Source organism: Stegostoma tigrinum, chromosome 30, assembly GCF_030684315.1.
Source record: "Stegostoma tigrinum isolate sSteTig4 chromosome 30, sSteTig4.hap1, whole genome shotgun sequence".
Classification (NCBI taxonomy): Eukaryota; Metazoa; Chordata; class Chondrichthyes; order Orectolobiformes; family Stegostomatidae; genus Stegostoma; species Stegostoma tigrinum.
The window spans coordinates 25456827-25475744 of NC_081383.1; the positions used below are offsets into that span (position 1 = coordinate 25456827).

General features: G+C 39.6%; 1 protein-coding gene across 3 annotated transcripts in view; it reads right to left on the reverse strand.

Annotated features, from left to right (window-relative positions):
• Positions 1 to 242: 242 nt before the first annotated feature.
• The window catches only part of slc1a6 (solute carrier family 1 member 6), a 91507-nt gene continuing 72831 nt past the window's right edge, over positions 243 to 18918 (reverse strand). For all 3 annotated transcript variants that reach the window (XM_048559968.2, XM_048559969.2, XM_048559971.2), the window contains 4 exons: positions 9113 to 9346; positions 8748 to 8942; positions 4879 to 5013; positions 243 to 2993 (listed from right to left, as the gene is read on the reverse strand). In XM_048559968.2, the coding sequence (XP_048415925.1) occupies positions 2795 to 2993; positions 4879 to 5013; positions 8748 to 8942; positions 9113 to 9346 (763 nt within the window). In that variant the 3' untranslated portion in view covers positions 243 to 2794. The remainder of the gene's footprint in view (positions 2994 to 4878; positions 5014 to 8747; positions 8943 to 9112; positions 9347 to 18918) is intronic.

The window sequence follows — 18918 nt, forward strand, 5'->3', positions numbered from 1 at the left end:
CTTGACACAATTACAAATATTTACCAAGGCAAGGTTGGTTGTTCAGCAGTGTTACTCGACGATTACTCAGTAAAATACCAATACATCTCTTTGAACAAGCCTTAATTTTAAAAATGTTTTAAAGGTGAAATTGGAAAAGGGGATATTCTCACCTATTCAGCTGTTTCACCAGTTGCTGACTCAGGTGAAGGGTGTCCACAGTGCAGCTTCTGTTAGAGGTTGAGTGAATGATAGATCATAACTTAATGCTTCTGTGTTTATTTGTGCTTAAGCTAAACCCCAAAGCTGTTTTCCATTTCATAGCATGCCGAGCATGAATACTGCCAATTTGCCACAAAAAGTTCACAAATTGCAGGTAGTATTCTGCAACATCCAGACAGAGTTGACTTTTGTAGCCACCCAGAAGAATATATCATACTCAGAACTAGCCTTCAGACTGGTATCAAAAACATATGGTGAATAACAATTTAAAACATACAAAGCACAGGCTGCTTTGTATAAAATGTTGCATTAACTTTCCCTGTAGAATTATAACATCGAGAAAGAAACACAGCAAATGGTGGTAATTATTCTTGTGCTAGGGTCTTCCCACGTCTCAATGGTTTTGAAATTTGCTACCAGCCGAAATGCCAGTTGAAAATGACTGAGTGCTACAAACAACACTATAGAAGACAGGATAAATCTGAGAATTCTAGAAAACACATTCTTTGGGGGAGCTTTATATATTTAAATGTAGCAAGATGCACACCCAAACTCAGTGAGATGGAGGAACAGTGGAGACTTTACTCAGAAGTGAGTCAGTGATATGGAAGTACAATGTCTTGTTTGGACTGAGTACATGTTTCTGATCTTACGCCACATATCATTTAGAGATTAGAAGTACATCACAGATATTGTACATTTTACATCATCTGACAATGAGAACATTGGAAGGTTGGGAAACATTATTTTTAGAATGTCTGAAGGTTTTCTACCTCTTCTGAATCTACAAGTGTGCACATAGTTCACTTGGTCTAATTGATTCAGTGCAGCTGGAGCTCCTCAAAGGATCTACTTTAACATTACTATTAGAGCTTTCCTAAGATTACGTGTCCGCATCACCCTGGCAGATTAATGAATTAGGGTGTGTCTGCTACAATAACTACTTTAATGTGCCATTTAGTTATACTTTACTTCTCTGGTCTCATGATGGTAAATAACAATAATTGGGACAGAGCAGTTTTGTGAAAGAGGAGACGCTGTAGACCTCCTGCTTTCAGGCCGGATCAGCTGAAGAGTATCAGAAATGGGATAGGATGATGTGGGAGAGAAGAAGTGTCATACCAGATTCCAAATATTAACCCTGTTTCTCTCTCTACAGATGCTGTCAGACCTGTTGAGTCTCTGAGTTTGTTTGAAATACAGAGACTTGTGGGAAGATTTTCCTCAGTCATTTCCAGTTAGCCACACTTTCAACATAGTGGAATCCATCACCCCTCCCTACCCTCGGCCCAATAAGAAAACTGTAGGAGTTTGACATTAATGTGCAGTACTGCTGATCCAAGGCCTCGTGTGTCCCTTTAGTTCTCCTACACTGTGTCTAAAATGGAAGAAATTAACACCCATTGTAAATGGATAATCGGGATCCTTTTGGGCTTCAATGGAGACAAAAATTGGAATAGATATAAAATATTGTTGCCAGTTTACCATCATCAGTTTTACACTTTAGCACAAAATCGGTCCCAACACTTAAATGGATCTAGCACCACATCTTAACCTTTTCGGCATGACTTGCATCAGATAAAGAAAATCAGCCCCTTGTTAGATGTCTGCCAAGACATCAAAACTCTGCAAAATGTAACCAGTTTGACACAGGAGTATGTCACATTAGTACCGTGGAAATCTCAGAACAGATGGAGACTTTTCAGCACTTTTTTTGTTGATGCTCCATATCAGATCTACCTACTACTATCCCATTTCCCTGCACTTTCTCTGTCCCTTTGATATTTTTTGTTCTTTGTCAAGTATTTTTAATGAATGTTAATCTGTTTCTGACAGTGGGAGATTTCTTATGTGTCGAGTATAGCAAAATTAGATATTTTTACTATTTCACTGCACCCTGCACACAGCAGAAATCACGTCCCAGTTAGGAAAGTGCTATTGAGGCATCCACCTGGTTTAAAAGGCAACCAATTCCAGTTAAGGACGATGCCACATACGTGCATGTACAAAGGCACACACATGTAGAGACCTGTACACATGAATATGTATAAATACTGTCACACATGAGGACACAACTTTCCAAACTCAAACTGATGTGTGTGCATTTATGTTTATATACTGTCAGAGACAGACTCTATGTGTGTGTCTGTGTGTGCACGTATGTGTGTGTGTGTGTGTGTGTGTGTGTGTGTGTATATGTATGTATGTGTGTGCATGCATATGTACGAATGGGTATAAGTGAGAGGGTGAGTGCTTCTGTATATATCTGTGTATATTTATTTGTGCGCATGTGTGTCTATAATCATAATCATGTGCACCTATACAGAAATGCATACAAACACAGGTGGAGACATTCATTCATGAAAATTCACACAAACATGCACATCCATATGTACATGAATACACTCATATGTACACACACATGCATACACATGCATACAGGTCTGCTCCTACATTGAGAGTTTCTTGCTGAATAATTAGGCTATTTTAGACATTCCTTTGTTGACTAGTTTGGTTAGAAATGCACAGACACACAATTTACATGGTGGTATGTGTTTATCTCTACAGTACTAAGCCTGTCTTAGTCTCAGGGTCACATCATGGTCTCGCTATCCAAATGCTTCTGGTTTTCATGCTCTTGGCAGATGAGCTGATAAGGTTTCTCATTTTCTTCGATGACAGAATTTCCAACTTCTGCATCTGGTGAGTGCAGTTCATGCCTTGACAGGTGCTCCACAATGCCTGCTCCCAATGAGTCGCCGAGTACATTCGTGGTAGTTCGTAAGCGATCCCTGTGAAATAAAAGCAGCATTAATTTCCTTAGTTTCAAGGAAAACCTGATAACCTCTGTCAGACAATAAAGCTTTATCTATTTTTGTGTATGCCAAGGAAAACAGAATGGCTGGTATCTCCTAGAATATGTTGTGAATTAGATTTTGGTAATCTTACACTTTATAACAGGGGAATATTCTTTCATTAAGGGCGTCAACAGAAGATAATACACCGGCTTTTGATTTCATCCATTAGACCTGCTCCTTGGGATAAAATCCTTCCCTACAAAAACAACAGATTGGATTGCAGTTTTTTAGCTATTTGTTTGATGCCAGTCAGAGTGTAACCGGTTGAAAGGAAACTTTGTGGCAAGTATATCAATGCCTTCAGAAATGCTGGGTGGTTTTTATAATGACAGATTTTTCAGGGTGCCAAGCTTGTTTTGTCTGTTCCCAGGTGATATGAACATTAAATGTACTTGTAGATGCTTTTGACCATGCCTGTCATGCACTGTCAATGGCTCTACTGCAGGGTAACTACAGTTCATTATCAAATAGTGAATCTTTCCTCTGGTGTAGTTTGTGAATAAGAAACTCTGTGATTGAATGATGGAATTCTTTATATGTGTTTCACTATTTCTTGTTTCTTTTCTCATAGTTGCCACCATCCCTTTAAACTGGACTTTCAGCCCTCTAAGAGGAGACATCACATGCATTTGAAAAATTGCCATTTGGAAGCTGAAAGTTTCTTCTCTGTTTTTAATTAAATTAACTCTGAAAGATTCCACTGGTTCATTTTTGTTTTGGGTATGTAGTAAGTTCATAGAACATTAGATTCAGGTGCCTGTGCCAAAAAATCGAACATATAGCATTCAGTGCCCATTCCTAATTGGCCTTGAGTGGTCAAGCACCTTCTTAAACTAGTGCACTTTGTGTGGTGAACATATTCCCATGGTGTTATTAAGGAGGGGGTTCCAGGATTCCAGTGATAATGAAGGATTAACAGTATTCTTCCAAGTCAAGTCAGGGTAACACTTCGAGGCAAACTTTCAGGTGGTGTTGTTCTCATGTGTATGCTTCTCTTCTAGAGAGAACCCACATGTTCGGTAAGCATTGTCAAAGAAGCCTTGGTAATTCAGTGATGGTATGTCAAGGGGAGATGGTGACAGTCTTTCTTTTTGCAGACGGTCATTGCCTAGCACTTGTGTGGTATGAATGATACTTGTCCCTTATTATCCTAAGCCTGAATATTCTCCAAATCTTGTTGCTTAGGGATACGATGGTTTCAGTATCTGAGAGTCATGAATAAAGTTGAACTTTGAGCAATCACCAGCGAGCATCTCCACTACTGCCCTTATAATGGAAGGAAGATCATTGAATAAGCATTAAACTGAACAAAGATGAGCAGGCTATTGTTCAGTAGGTGATGTTTGATAACACTAACAACAACACCTTCTGTCATTTTGATAACTGACAGCTGGCCAGATTGGATTCATTGTGCTCTTAATGAACAGGTATACCCTGGGAAATTTTCTTTGTGGCTAGATACCAGTGTTGTAGCTTGGTCACTGCTGCAGCCACTACTAGAACACAATGCTACAAGTATTTAATTTGAAATGTGACTACTATGAAAATACTTCTGAGTATTATCTATTATCAGGTGTCAGAAGACATCATTGAAATATTCCATTCCCTGAAGTATTTGGATTTTAGTAAACTATCTTAAATAGATTACTCCAAAAAAAATCACTGCTACATCTGCCCCAAGAAGCTAAGCTCAGCTGGGTTAACAAAACCTTCTCTTAATAATTCTCAAGATGATTAATCAGTACGGAATCTTTCTAGTTAATAATTTAGCACAAGCTCTGTAAAGTTAAAAGACAAGAACATTACTGAGCCTACATACAGAAACCAGTCCACTGCGATGATCAGGGTGATGTCCTCTGTGGGAAGTCCAACGGATGTTAACACTATCACCATGGTAACAAGGCCAGCCTGTGGTATTCCTGCAGCTCCAATGCTAGCTGCTGTTGCAGTAATACTAGGCGATGGAAAAATAGAGCACAGGATGTAAACGAATTTAAGTTGAACAAACATTTCACACAATTAAAATTACCACAACTTTTATTAGAAAACAGTAATAGACCATTCAGCCCCTCAAATGTGTTCTGCTATTTAATTAACTCATGGTTGATCTGCAACCAACTCCATTTGCACACTTTCTCTCCATATCCCTTCACACCATCACTGATAAAACTCTGGAAAATTTCAAGTACTTCATCATCCTATTTGAGTGAAGACAGTTCCATTGTTTTCAATCTCTATATAAGATTAAAAGAACTCATGAATTTTAAAGTTTATTCTTACTGGTTCTTATGGGAACTCCTGTGCCTTAGATCCAGTATACCAGGTCCTGCTCCAGTGCCAGAAGAGCAGCAAAAAGGTATTTCAAGATATTGATAACTTAAATAAGTAGTCATTAAGTTGACAAATGGACTGTAATGTGGGAAAATACAAAGTTGTTCATTTTGAAAAGGGAGAACAAAGTAAATTATTTAAATGGTGAAAAAACTACAGCAAGTGACATCACAAAGGGCCTTGATACTTTTACATAAAATAGAGAAAGCCAGCAGGTAATCAGGAAGGCTAATGGAATGTTAGTCTTTATTTCAAGGGGATTGGCATATAAGAGGAGAGAATTCTTACTGCTACTGTATAACGTGCTGGTGAGGCCACATCAGGAGTCCTGTGAGCAGTTTTGGTCTCCGTACTTAGGTATCAGGAAAGATATCATTTCATTCCAGGCAGTTCAGAGAAAGTTCACTGGGATGATCCCTGATATGGAGGACTGCCCTATGATCAAAGATTAAACAGATTGGGACTCTACTCATTGGAGTTTAGAAGAATGAGAGGCAGTCTCACTGAATCATGGAATTCTCAAGGGGCTTGATAGGATAAATGCTCAGAGGATATTTCCCCACATGGGAGAGTCTAGGACCAGAGGGCATTATCTCAGAATTTAAGACAGATGAGGAGGAATTTCTTCTCAAGAGGCTTATGAGACTTTGGAACTCCTCGCCACAGAGAGCTGTGGGGACCTTGTGTGTATTTTAAGGTTGAGATGGATTGTTGATCAGTAGGGAAATCAAGGGTTATAGGGAAAAGCCAGAAGAGTGGACTTGAGGAGTGTTGGATTAGCCATGAAACTACTGAATGGTGGAGAAGGCTCCAGGGGCCAAACACCCTACTCCTGTTCTTATTTCTTATTGTCCTATAGTCACCTATGACTATTGAGGTCGACCTCATCCTGGGAACTGGGTCACCTTAAGCTGTCAGAATAACTGCCTGCACACTTACAGATTTTACAGACGTGTCTGCCAATGGCTAGGAAATGTTTTTTTGAAGAACCTGAGGATGATTTAGAACAGAAGAAGACTATCATACTCATCTCAGTCATACCTGGTCTTTGGTAGAATCTCCTTCCTGGCTTTTTCCCCTATATCCATGAAATATTTATCCCATCAATTATTTATCTAATTCTCTTTTGAATGATAATGTTGAATCTATTTCAACTGTCATTTCAGGCAATGCATTCCAGATCCTAAGCAATAACAAGGTTTGAAGAAAAAAGCTTCTCAATGTCACCTTTCGTTTCTTTGTTAAACATCTTAAATCTGTGCCATCTGGTTAATGACCTCTTTGCCACTGGAAATAGTTGTTACTTGTTTCCTTTATTGAAGTTGAATTGCTCCCTTCTAAATGTTATTCACAAATCTGTTTGATTGTGCTCTTGTGATGATAGAATATGGCAGGTTTTAGCTATATATGAATTTGAGAATTTGAAAGACTTCTGACATCCAATCTTGTGCAACTCTCACAAAGAAGCTGATGCTTTGGCACATCTTGGATTTTATTCAGCATTTGTAGTGCAGATCCATATTTGAAAGGATAATACATAGCTAGCTTCTTTGAGAAAGATATTGGGTTGTCTATTGTCATTGATCCTGTTCAGCATTCTCATCAATTATGTTTGTTCAAATAGACAGGTTAGAACATACATAAATAACAAGGGAGAGGGAGCCAAGAAGCTCTCAAGAAAGGCATGTGCACAGTAAAACAACGAAAAATAATGTAACAACAAAGAAAGAGGAAAATACAGAAGAGCAAGATATTAGATTCAATAGAAATGAAAGAACATGCAAGTGAAATTGAGTGGATTTACTTATTGTAAAAAACAATAAAGGATCACATTATAATCTAAACAAAACATCCAGAGAACTATGGATGCTGGAAATCAGAAACATAAATAGAAATTTCTGGAAAAACTTGCCGGCAACATCTGCAGAGAGAAAGCAGACTTAACGTTTCAGGTCCCCAACTCTATCTACTGCCATGAAGAGACCTTGAAGGTCCACACAGATGTAAGGAAAAATTATTGGGCACGGTGAGTGCCTGTGAATTATTGTTTCATTTGGAATAAATATAAGGAATGGGAGAAATCAAATGATTATGTGCTGTGTCTTCAGGTGTTGCACAGGCAAGTAGCAACAAAATGGAAACTGAAAGAAAGGGTTGTCTAAGGTAGATAAAATACTCTTGCTAAAAGTCGAAGCAAAGGAAAAATGTGCCCAGCTATAGGACTGTTTTGTAAATGGTGGAAGAGGACATGTGAACACAGAGATTGGATGTTTGGAAGGCACAAGTGATGGGAACCTTGTTGATGCATGATAAGGGATAATGGAATTACACCAGATGTTTAAGAAATAGGGTGAACACAACCACATATAATCAGAATAGTTATGGGTGTCAGTGGCTTGTCATGTTGTCAGCAGCAAACCCAAACATCAGCATATAAGGTGAAAGACAATCAAAGAATGGAAGAGTCAGAGATGGACTTTGCAGAGATGAGTAGAAATGAGACATATTGTTAAAGAAGTACTCCAAAAAGAAAGGAGGAAGTGGTACTAATTCAACCATCAATGTAATAAAGAAATTCATTTGGAAATGGACCAGCATCAGGCTGGAGCAAGGGTCCAGATAGTCAACCAAACAACATGCACAACTAGGTTAATGTAGCTTCCCACAGAAATGTACTTTATCAGCAGGAAGTGAATAGAGTTACCAGGAGTTGTTCAAGGTAAGAATAAATTCAGCAAAATTGAGGAAGGTGATTGTAGATAGTAACTCATCTGTGACTATTCAAGATTGAAGTAAATGGTTCTGTTGAAGATAGAGGCTGTAATAGAACTGGTGAAAAGGAAATAACAGGCCGGAGGATCTGAAACCATTACAACAGCAGAGATAGCCTAGATGGATGTGTTAATGATCTAAGATGATCAAAATAATTTTATTTCGACATCTAGCCAAATATCTCTTCAGAAACCCCAATACATGATAACCATGATGACACTAGCTTTGCATGAACAACAAGCATTCCTAAATTGATTTCCTCGGTTCAGATCCCTTTAAACAGTATCAGTTCTTTGTATCTGTCACCTAAATGCATAATTTGATGTCTTCAGTAAATTATGTAATTAGATAAGAAGTGCTTTCTCTGTATTCTCTTCTGAACGTCAGATATAAATGCATAATGTTTATTATGTTTGTATAATTTATGGAGATTTCTAGATCACATGGTAGCTATAAGCTCAGTGGCACAAAAGCGGATGTGTTAAGTGTTAGCTGTAAATGTCAGTGAACTGCAAAGCTGAATCTGAATTGAATTTGAGATTTTTATTTCATTGATTTCAATTCAACTGCATTCTGATAATCTACCTGATTGTGATGATTTGTCCGAAGTTTAGGTCATAATTGTTGACTTGTGCAATAAAAATGGCAGCCAGAGCCTCGTACAGTGCTGTGCCGTCCATGTTAATAGTAGCTCCAACAGGAAGGACAAAGCGAGTAACATGCTTGTCTACACCATTATTTTCTTCCAAACACTTAAAGGTGATTGGGAGAGTTGCTGAGCTGCAAAACAAATGGACTAAACAATTAAATTCATATTGAGAGAAGCATAGGATGGAGAGGGCCAGTTAGAAAGATTTGCAGAGAGGATAAGAGGAATAAAGATTCACACAGAGAAAATGAATCAATGTTTTTCAATGGTAACGCATTTTATTCAGGATAGACAATCTTACCTGGATGAAGTGCCAAGGGCAGTGATCAATGCTTGCAATAACCCACCAATAAAAACCCAAGGGTTCTTGTGGGTGACAATGAAATAAAGAAGTGGCAGGACAACGAGTGCGTGAATTAGTAGGCCAATTATCACTGTCACAGTGTACATTCCCAGTTGTCCGCCCATCACAGTAAGGTCTTTCATTTCCATGATTTTGCCTGCAATCAGGAAGAGGATACCTATGGGAGCGTACCTGTAACAAAAGAAGGCAAAGCATTTCCTCAGTTTAGCAGGACCTGGCAGCAGCTGAGTTTGGCTACGATTGTAAACAGTCAAACAAAGGACACAATGGAGGTTTAAACGGGTTGGAAGCTGGATGGTGGAATGAGGGAAACCACTTCATTCCTGCTTCTGATCCAGTCAACACTGGCTTTAGAAGAGCCTTCCATGACAGGGCCACATGCTTGTGTTTGGCAGTGAGCCCTTAAAAATGCAAATCAGGGTCCTATGAAATACATGTGACCTCGATGGACATTTTCAACAGCATTGGTTGGTGCAGGTACAGTCTACGTTTCATCCCACCTGGAAGTATGGTACAAGCGGTGTCCAGCAAGTGAGCTTTAATTCCCTGGCACCATGAGGATCAGAGCTGCTTCTCTGGGATCCACAAAAATCTAGTGTGCTGCATGCTCAGATCCCCATTTCCTGAGGATGGACTGTCACATTGTTTTGGGCCAGCTTGCCCCGAATGGCAAAATCTTTGAACCAGTGGGTCATCTTAGGACCACTGCAGGCTGTTAGCCCTGTGTGAATGAGATCTGGTCTCTAAAATGGACTGGGTTTCCTGTCACAGCTTCTGAGCAGTGTGTAGGTGCCATTCACTGGCAAGACAACTAAAAACCCACCTGCAGTCAAAATCTAACTTTGAAACCTGTGGCAGAGATTCCAGAATTCAGCACTGAAAACTAACCAGAAATATTGAGTGATGTTGCTGAAATGCATCAGGTTTATATTAAAACGATATCTGAAATCATGATAATAAGAGCTAATTCCTTTCAGTGACATGACCAGAGGTAACTTTAGTCTGATGCTCTCATTGGGAGACAGTTGGCTTAACTAAAACAAAACAAGATTTTATACCCTACCGGAGGCTTCACTCTCTAGAGCAGTCAGAAATAGTCAGGGTGGGATGTAAAATTGGCAATGCTCTGGATCTGGCGGAGTTCGGTTAAACCTACCCATGTGAAACATACACATATGGGCGGAACAATTCTCAAACACAAATCTAATGTTCAAGGCAGGGTTCACATCCACCAGCTGAAAAAACAGTAGGAGTCCTTGACTGAACACTTTTGGGAGGTGCCATGCAAATTTTGTAGGAAATTACTCACTTGACTGACTGTTTTTGGACCTCCCGCTGATTTAAGTGCCAGGGGAGGGTTAGAAATCTCGCAACGTTGGAGGTGCCAGCCAATCAGTAGCTACCAGGCCTTATGCAACAGCTGTGCCACTGTGAGTGATGGACACTGCTGGTACTATACATGGTCATCTACCAGGGATCAGAGATGGAGCCCTGGAGAGAAATGGGTTCGGGAGGAAGGGAAACTGCAGTGAAGTGGGTAGGGCAGGTTGAACAGGAACGGTAGTGTGGCACCTTTCCTTCCTGAATAGAGTAGCTGAGTAAGAGAACCACCTACAGTTTTTCCAATGGTGACAGCCCCACCAGCCACTGAGAGTGCTCTTAAATGGCTGCTTAAGGGAATCAATTGGCACCCAGGCAGCAAGGAGCTTGATCCATCCTGCACCCCCATGTCCAATCAAATGCCCTCTCTGATTCCAAGGGTATGTGCTGGGGCATAGAATTTCACTCCCATCATGTGCAATCTTACCCATTTTCAGTCAGTTTAGATATGGAACTATTAAGGAGGATTCGTACAGGAGTGACCCGGCTGACTCTAGATGTTGGGACACTGAAGAGCAGCATTTTATATACCCTCCTTGCCCCCTATGAATATGCTGAAGGCCTGCCCATCCATAACCTACGACTTGTGGTGGCTGTAATTGTGCAGATGACAGCAGGTGGGGGAATCACGGTGTCAAATGGGGAGGGACAAGATGTTGGCTTCAGGTGGGAATGGTGGGGGTAAGTGTGTCTTTCATGGGCAGTTTTTTGCAATCGTGGGCCCCCTCCCATCCTTAAAGCTGCAGCCTGTGGTCCGGGCCCCGGTGGTAGCCCCTCTTCCTCCAGTGCTCACTTTGCAATCACCTTCTAGCAGTGGCCACTGAAGGTAACTTCCTTCAGTGAGTCAGATGGCCAGCTGCTCTTGGAGGCAGAAAGCCCATCTCCAGACTGGTAATGCCCCTCAGAAGGGCTGCTGTAAGCATCAGGGGTACCTTTCCCAATTGTCTGCTGGTAGGATTGTGAAATATCAATGATGGGTCCAAAACCTCCAGGAGTTTAAGACCAATCTCCAGGGTTATGCTGAGAATAACTCAGCAAAAAAAAATCACTGGAGCATCCAAAATAAAATTGTCTTCTTTTAATTTTCTTTGTGCTTTTTTAATTATTCGGCATAAAAATATTGAGATTATAAAATTATGAAGGCATACATACGGTAGACAGGAGGGAACATTTTCCCTCAGTACAGAGATCAATGATCAGAGGCCATACATATAAGGTAACAGGCAAGAGGTTTAGAGGGTATGTGAGGAAATGCCTTTTCACACAGAGGGTGTAGGAATCTGGAGCTCACTGCCTGTTGAGACAGATACCCTCATAACCTTGAAGAAGTATTTAGATGTGTATTTGTGATGCCAAGGCATTCAAGCTATGGGCCAAATGCTGGAAAACAAGTTTGAATAGGCAGTTCTTGTTTATGATGAGCCAAAGAGCCTTTATCCTTGCTGTAGACCTCAATGATTTTAATAATCACCAATCTGGTAATAAAGTGGCTATTTGCTGTACAATTGGTATGTGAGACCAATGCACAACATTCAGAGGAGGATTAGACTGTATCTGTGTTATGCCTGTAGCTGTGCGGTGGATGGACCAGAGGTAACTGTCCAGAGGTGGTAACAATATTTGCTGGGGCTAAAGTAACTGAGAGCAGAAAGTGTGCCCTTGTTGTCACTACCAGCCAAAGTGCAGCCAGTGATAAAGCTGATCAGTTTGTAAGATGTACAGGGTGGCAGTGGGACTAAATAGGATGGGGGAAGACCCCATAAAAGCCAGAAGAATGTTTAAAATATTATAAAGATTTGCTAGGTAGACCTGTTCTTTGGAAACCAGTGCCAGATTGAACAGTGCATTGTTTCTGTTGAAGGATGCAGTCTAATGGCATCTGAGTAGATTATTAATGTCAATTACTTGCAAAAAGCTTTGTCCAATTGTACAAAGATCTTGGGTCATTCTATTGGGGGCAAGAAAAGAATTAGACCAAACATTTCAGATTCAAATTACTAACAATTGAAATGCTCTTGAAAGAATCCAGATAGTGAAATATTAGGCAGAAATATTGCAGTGCAATGGTAGCGTCTCTGCCTCTGGGTCAGAAGTTGCAGGTTTGAGTCCTAACGCAGGAATTGATCACTGTGGAAGGTGAGTTCATTTATGGACAAGCTGGCTAATTTTCAAAATCTAAATTCTTTCAATGCACCAATGACACGCAATGAGAGCAGGAGACTATCTTAGGATGGTCTGAGTGGTACCCTGCAAGTTACAGTCCCTGGCAACCAGTTCCAGAATGAACAAGATTTGAAAACAAACATAAGCATGAGCTTTAACTGTTTAATGTCTCACCAGACACAGAAAGCTTTTAAGAAACATTGGTTTTGTAACTATTAGGATGTTTACATATTTTTAAAAACTGAGCAATTTTAACTTCCCCCAAAATTTGGCATAGTTGAATACCTCACTCTGGATTATAGATGTTCATTGCTCCCTGAACTTGACCACTGCTTCTTGCATCTTCTGTGAACTAGCTGGCTTATTTGATACATAGAGAATGTTTTTCAGCCTAGATTCCAGGAAACTAAACTTGGCAGACAGAGTTCAATGCAACTGCTGTGAGCAGATCCTTGCCAGAATCTCTGGAACTGCCATTAAGGCCATGAAAGTGGTGTCTGTGAAAACTACGTAAATAATTAGCAGTTGTCATTGTGTTTAACTATGCCTCATTCATCTTCTGCTTCTTGTGACTTGGAGCTGTTTAAAATTAAAAAAAATGATTTTCTCCAAATTTACTGCTGCTTTTCAGCTTCACTTCCACCTTGCCTTTTTTTTTCATTTATATGTGCTATAAATAAAGGCTAAGTATGACTTAAACTGGATTTTTAACTTCACAAAAGACTCTGTCAGTCCTTTACCAATGGTTATAGTCATTAATTTCCACTAAAGTAAAGATGAAGGAAAGACTTGATACAGCTCTTCAAAAATGATAAAAGATGAGGCTATCATGAATGTGCCATTCATCTTGTCCGATTGTCAGTCATAAAGCTTTACCACATGGATAAAGGCCCTTCGGCCCATTGTGTCTGTACCGATCATCAAGAATCTATCTACTCTTATCCCATGCTTCAGCACTTGACCTATAGCTTTTATTAGCTATGACATTTCAAGTGCTCATCTAAATACTTCTTAAATGTTGTTAGGATTGCTGTCTTTACTACTGTTTTAGGCACTGAGATCCAGATATCCACCAACCTCTTCCTAAAATCCCCTTCAAAAAACCTGCTCCCTACCTTAAAACTGTACTAAGGACAAAGGTTTCTCCTTATCTACCCTCTCTATGCCCATCATTACTTTGTATGTCTCTAACAGGTCCCTCCTCAACTGCTCTGCTCTAAAGAAAACCACAACAGCCAATCTAGGCTCCCTTCTTTGCTGATTCATTCCAGCCCAGGCAACATCTTGCTGAATCTCCTCACCACCCTCTCTAATGTAATCACATCCCTCCTAAAGAGTGGTAACTGAAAGTCAGCACAGTACAGCATACAGGATACTGGACCAGACAACAAGAATAAAATCTGGAAGCCCTCAGCAAGGTTGTATATTACAAAATCTTTATACCACCATCAGAATCAGAACAAGTGTTGATGGTTTCAGTTTAAATCAACACATTTAAAAGCAGCTAATTTGGTTGAGGGTCGTAGGAATACTCAACAAACTTCACTTTTTCAAACAGGAAAAATAGACGAAAGAAACTAATCTTTTCTGAAGTAGGAGATCAGTAGATGATGGGGATGAAAAGTCCATGAATGTCACTTATATGGTGATTTTTGGATGGAGTAGCTAACTGGTCTTCCATTGATCTGAATTTTCTAAGTAGCCTCTGAAAGGATCTACGTTAGTTTTATCATAAACTGCAGTCTAAAATATCTAAGGATAAAGTATCAGACATATTAGAAATTAACTGATGCAGAACAATGGAAAATGTAATCTGCAATCTTTTATTAGGCATATTGCAGTTTATCAAAAAAGAATTAATGTTAACAGACAGACTGCAAGTCTGTACGAGCTGATTGGTAATTATCAAAGGCACAAGGCTGTCAAAGTTCAAACCTCTCAGAGAATCTAGAATGAAGGGAGCGGGAAACATCATGTGCACATACTTCACTGTATCGACATCTCTACAATCCCATAATTTTCTTGAGGGGAAAAATGCATGATGGCTCAAATGCAACCCATTCAGACCATAAGATGGAGAACCATTTCATCCATTGGGTCTGCTCTGCTATTTAATGAAGTTGTGGCTGATCTGATAATCCTCAAATCCACTTTCCTGCTTTTGTCAATAAGCCTCAATTCACTAATCTCTGAGAAAAGAAATTCCTTCTTATCTCTGACTTTGAAAGACAACCTCTTACTCTGAGATTTTGGCCTCTGGCCCTAGTCTCTTCCACAAAGGGAAACAACCTTCTACATCCATCTTGTCAAGCCCCATAAGAATCTTATGAGTTTCAATAAGGTGCTTACCCATTTTTCCAAACTCCAATGAGTGCAGTGCAACTTACTCAACTACTTCTCATAAGGAAGTCTCTCTATGTCCAGAATCAGCCTAAAAACCTGTTTGGGATATCTGCAATGCCAATATATCTTTCCTTAGATAAGGGGGCCAAAACTCTCCCCATTATTCTAGATGTGGTCTATTTAGTGACTTGTACAGCAAGAGTTTCCTACTTGACTTCATTATCTGAGGTATAGAATACAAAATCAAGGGGGATATGCTATATAAAATGTTGGTTAGGTCATAGCTGGAGTACTGCATTAAGGAAAGGTGTTATTACATTTGAAAGGATGCAGATGAAGTTTACTACGATGATGTGTGGGCTGGAGGCTCTGAGCTATGAGGAAGGATTGGATAGGCTGGGCTTGTGTTCCTTGAAGTAATGACAGTTGAGCGGATCTGATGGGGATATGCAGGATTATTAGGGGTACAACAGGTTGGGTACGAAGGCACTTTTCCCACAGTAAAGAGGTACATTACCAAGGGGCATAAATTTAAGGTAAGATATAGAAACCTAAGAAGAGAATTGAGGAGAAATCTTTTCACTAAAAGGCTGGTGGGCCTCTTGAATTCACTCTTTGAAAGGGTGGTTCAGTCAGAAACTCTCATAACTTTTATGTAATACTTAGATATTCACTTGCGTTGCTGTAGCCTCCAGGGATAGGGGCAAAAGTTGGAAAATGAGATTAGTGTAGTCAGATCTTTGTTAACTGGCCTGGAGCCACAGTGAACATCTATGAATCTGTGCTACCGCAATACCATGGACTTCATCTTATTGAGAAGTGTTATGTGCAATATCTTGTCAAATGCCTTTTGGAAATCCAAACATATTACCGGTTCCCCTTTATCTATGCTTGTTACCTCCTCAAAGAATTCTATTATATTTGTTGGGCATTACACCTCTTCATGAAGCAATTGCTGATAACGTACATTTATAAATGCTCTGCTATTACATCCTCCGTAGCAGACTCTAATATTTTCCCAGTGACAGATGTTAAGCTAATTGTCCTTTTGAATAAAGATGTTTCATTGGCTATTATTCAATCATAAGGGACTTTTCCAGAATCTAAGGATTCTTGAAAGATTACTACCAGCATCCACTACCTCTGTGGTTACTTCCTTTTATATTCTACGATGCATCCCGTTAAGTCTATTGGCCTTTGGCCCCATTAGTCTAACTTGGACATTTTCTCTCACAATATGGTGTTTATTTCCTCCTCATATTCTGCCTATCATAAAGTATTTTTCAAATACCATTACTATCCTGTACCATGAAGACCAATGCAAAGAATTTATTTTACCCTGCTATTTCCTGGTACCTTAATATTACTTCTCCAGCCTCATTCTCTAGTGGAGCTATGTTCACTTCGACCTTTCTCTTCTTTTTTATGCATTTAAATAAGCCCTTACTACCTTACTTTATATTACTTCATATTTTAATTTCATAGTTTATTTTCTCACCCATTAGTATTCTTTTGGTCATCTTTTGTTTGCTTTAAAAATATTCCCAAGCTTTCTGATTTTTCGCTAACCTTTGTCACATTGTATGTTTTTCTTTCAATTTAATTCTACTCTTCACTTCTTTAGTTAACCGTGGTCCCCTTTCCTAGAATCCTTCTTTGTCACTGGGGTTTTCCTTTGTTGTGCATCATTAATATTTTCTTTCCCAATAAACTGCTGACCGCTGAACTTCCCTACCTGATCCTCATGCTAGCTAACATGTTAAAAAGCTAATTCTCATTCAAGCATAGTATTCAATCATCTAAAGACTATTGGTATCGCTGAACTCACTGAAAATATTTGCCAGTCTCTTCTGTCTGCACCAAGAAGATTTCATCCCTCCTTTTCTTCTCCAAAGTTCAGGAGTAGATCACTCTACTTTTCACTGTTTATAGATCTTGATTCCAACTTCCAACCCTTCCATAGCTCAACATCAAATATTCCCATTCAAAATCACAAATTATTTTATTTGTGATGATTTTATTCCTTCTTAATCCCTCTGTAGTATTTGATAGTCAACGATTCTACCCTTTTTCAACACTCCTCCATTGACTTGCACCACCAGACCATTAGTTCTATTCTTAACTGTCTAATTATAACCAGAATAGTTTTGGCAATTGCTTTTTCCTAACCTTATCTCTGTTCTCTAATTTTTCGATGTCCAGAATAATTGCTCATTCCTGTTTAATTTCACCCACTATTGTTCCACTCATGATATATTTTGTCCAAGTCATTTTGCTGATCTGTGTTTTCTCTTTAAATTCAGTTGTTCCCTCCTGTCGAGCTATCACTGAGCACTGTTTGAGTGCAAGCTTTGTTTTGATGCAAAAGTAAATGTCCAGATGTTCACTAACATAGTCCAATTGGGTAAAGTTGTGAATAGAGAGCCTCTGGCACACATTTCATCTTCACCCTCTGTGGGAATACCACATTTGTGCCTAACATCTGCTTATTTAAATATTTAATGCATAGATGTCAGAGAATGGTGATGTTATAAGGAACAGTTTCATTGTTTGTGGGGAAGCATGTCGAACTTCAGGAAGGGAATTCGAGGTTTATTTGGTGATTAAAATCCTAGCAGACATTGGTCAAAGAACTGCCTGAGCCCATTTCTGGATTGCACAACATTGCTTGCATCAAAACTTCATGATGGACATGCCTACCACTCATATTTTGAAATGTCTATCTGATAAATTGTAGTCAAGACTTTCCCATGATCTGTAATAGTGGAGAACTGTTTGTGTTTGGGTGGGATTTGTGGGATAGCTCTGGTTACCAAAGATCCTTTGACAACACCTCCCAAGCCCATGATCCACTTCAGCTAGATGGACAAGGGCAGCAGATACATGGGAACATTCCCATCTGTAAGATCCCCTCCGAACCATTCACTATCCTGACTTGGAAATATATCACTGTTCCTTCACTGTCACTGGGTCAAAATCCTGGAATTCCCTCTCTCAGGGCATTGTGGGTAAACCTGCAGCACATGGACTGCAGCAGTTCAAGAAGGCAGCTCACCACCACCTTCTCAAGGGCAACTAGGGATAGGCAAGAAATGCTGGCCAGTCAGCGATGCCCACATCCCACCAGTGAATTAAAAAATAAAATCCATTGTATTCTATTCTCCCCTCACCTCCCCTTCCATTTATATATAGGGCTCAAAGGAATTTCAATATTTCAGATGTGCCACATAGTCAATCATTTACTGCATCAGTGTGATGCCTATTTCATGCAATAGGAAGGAATTTGTGTTGGTGCTTCAAAGCAATACAAGTTGGTCTGCAGAAATAATAATTTCACTGTTTTGATGTCTGGAAACTGGCAACTTAAAACTGGTTCATTTTCATATACTTGCCTATATTTGAACAGGGAAATCAGATTCCTGTTGTCACTTCTGGGGAATAATGTAAGAAGTAGAAAGGATCAAAATACTGGAAAATTGCTTTGCCCATTATCCTTCCTTCAACTACCTGGCAAACTTGTAACCATGACAAGCTACACGGCTCTAGTTTATAGAATGAAATTAATACTTCCAAAGGTCCAATACCTACCAGAAACAGTGGGGGTCAGAAGTGGACTTGGTAGCACCCATTAATTGTACACACAACTCATATGAAATGCACCACAAACCCTGTTAGTAAAGGAGTTATTCCACACATCTAAATCCCATTGGTAACATGCAAAACCACAAGGTAGTGACACTAATCCGCATGCAGTTCCATTTTGGAGCTCAGCATTCTCCTTTGACCCTCTCCTTACTTCCCATACATATTCATTGGCATAAAAGATCCATCCAACTAACTGTCTGCAAAGTGACCAT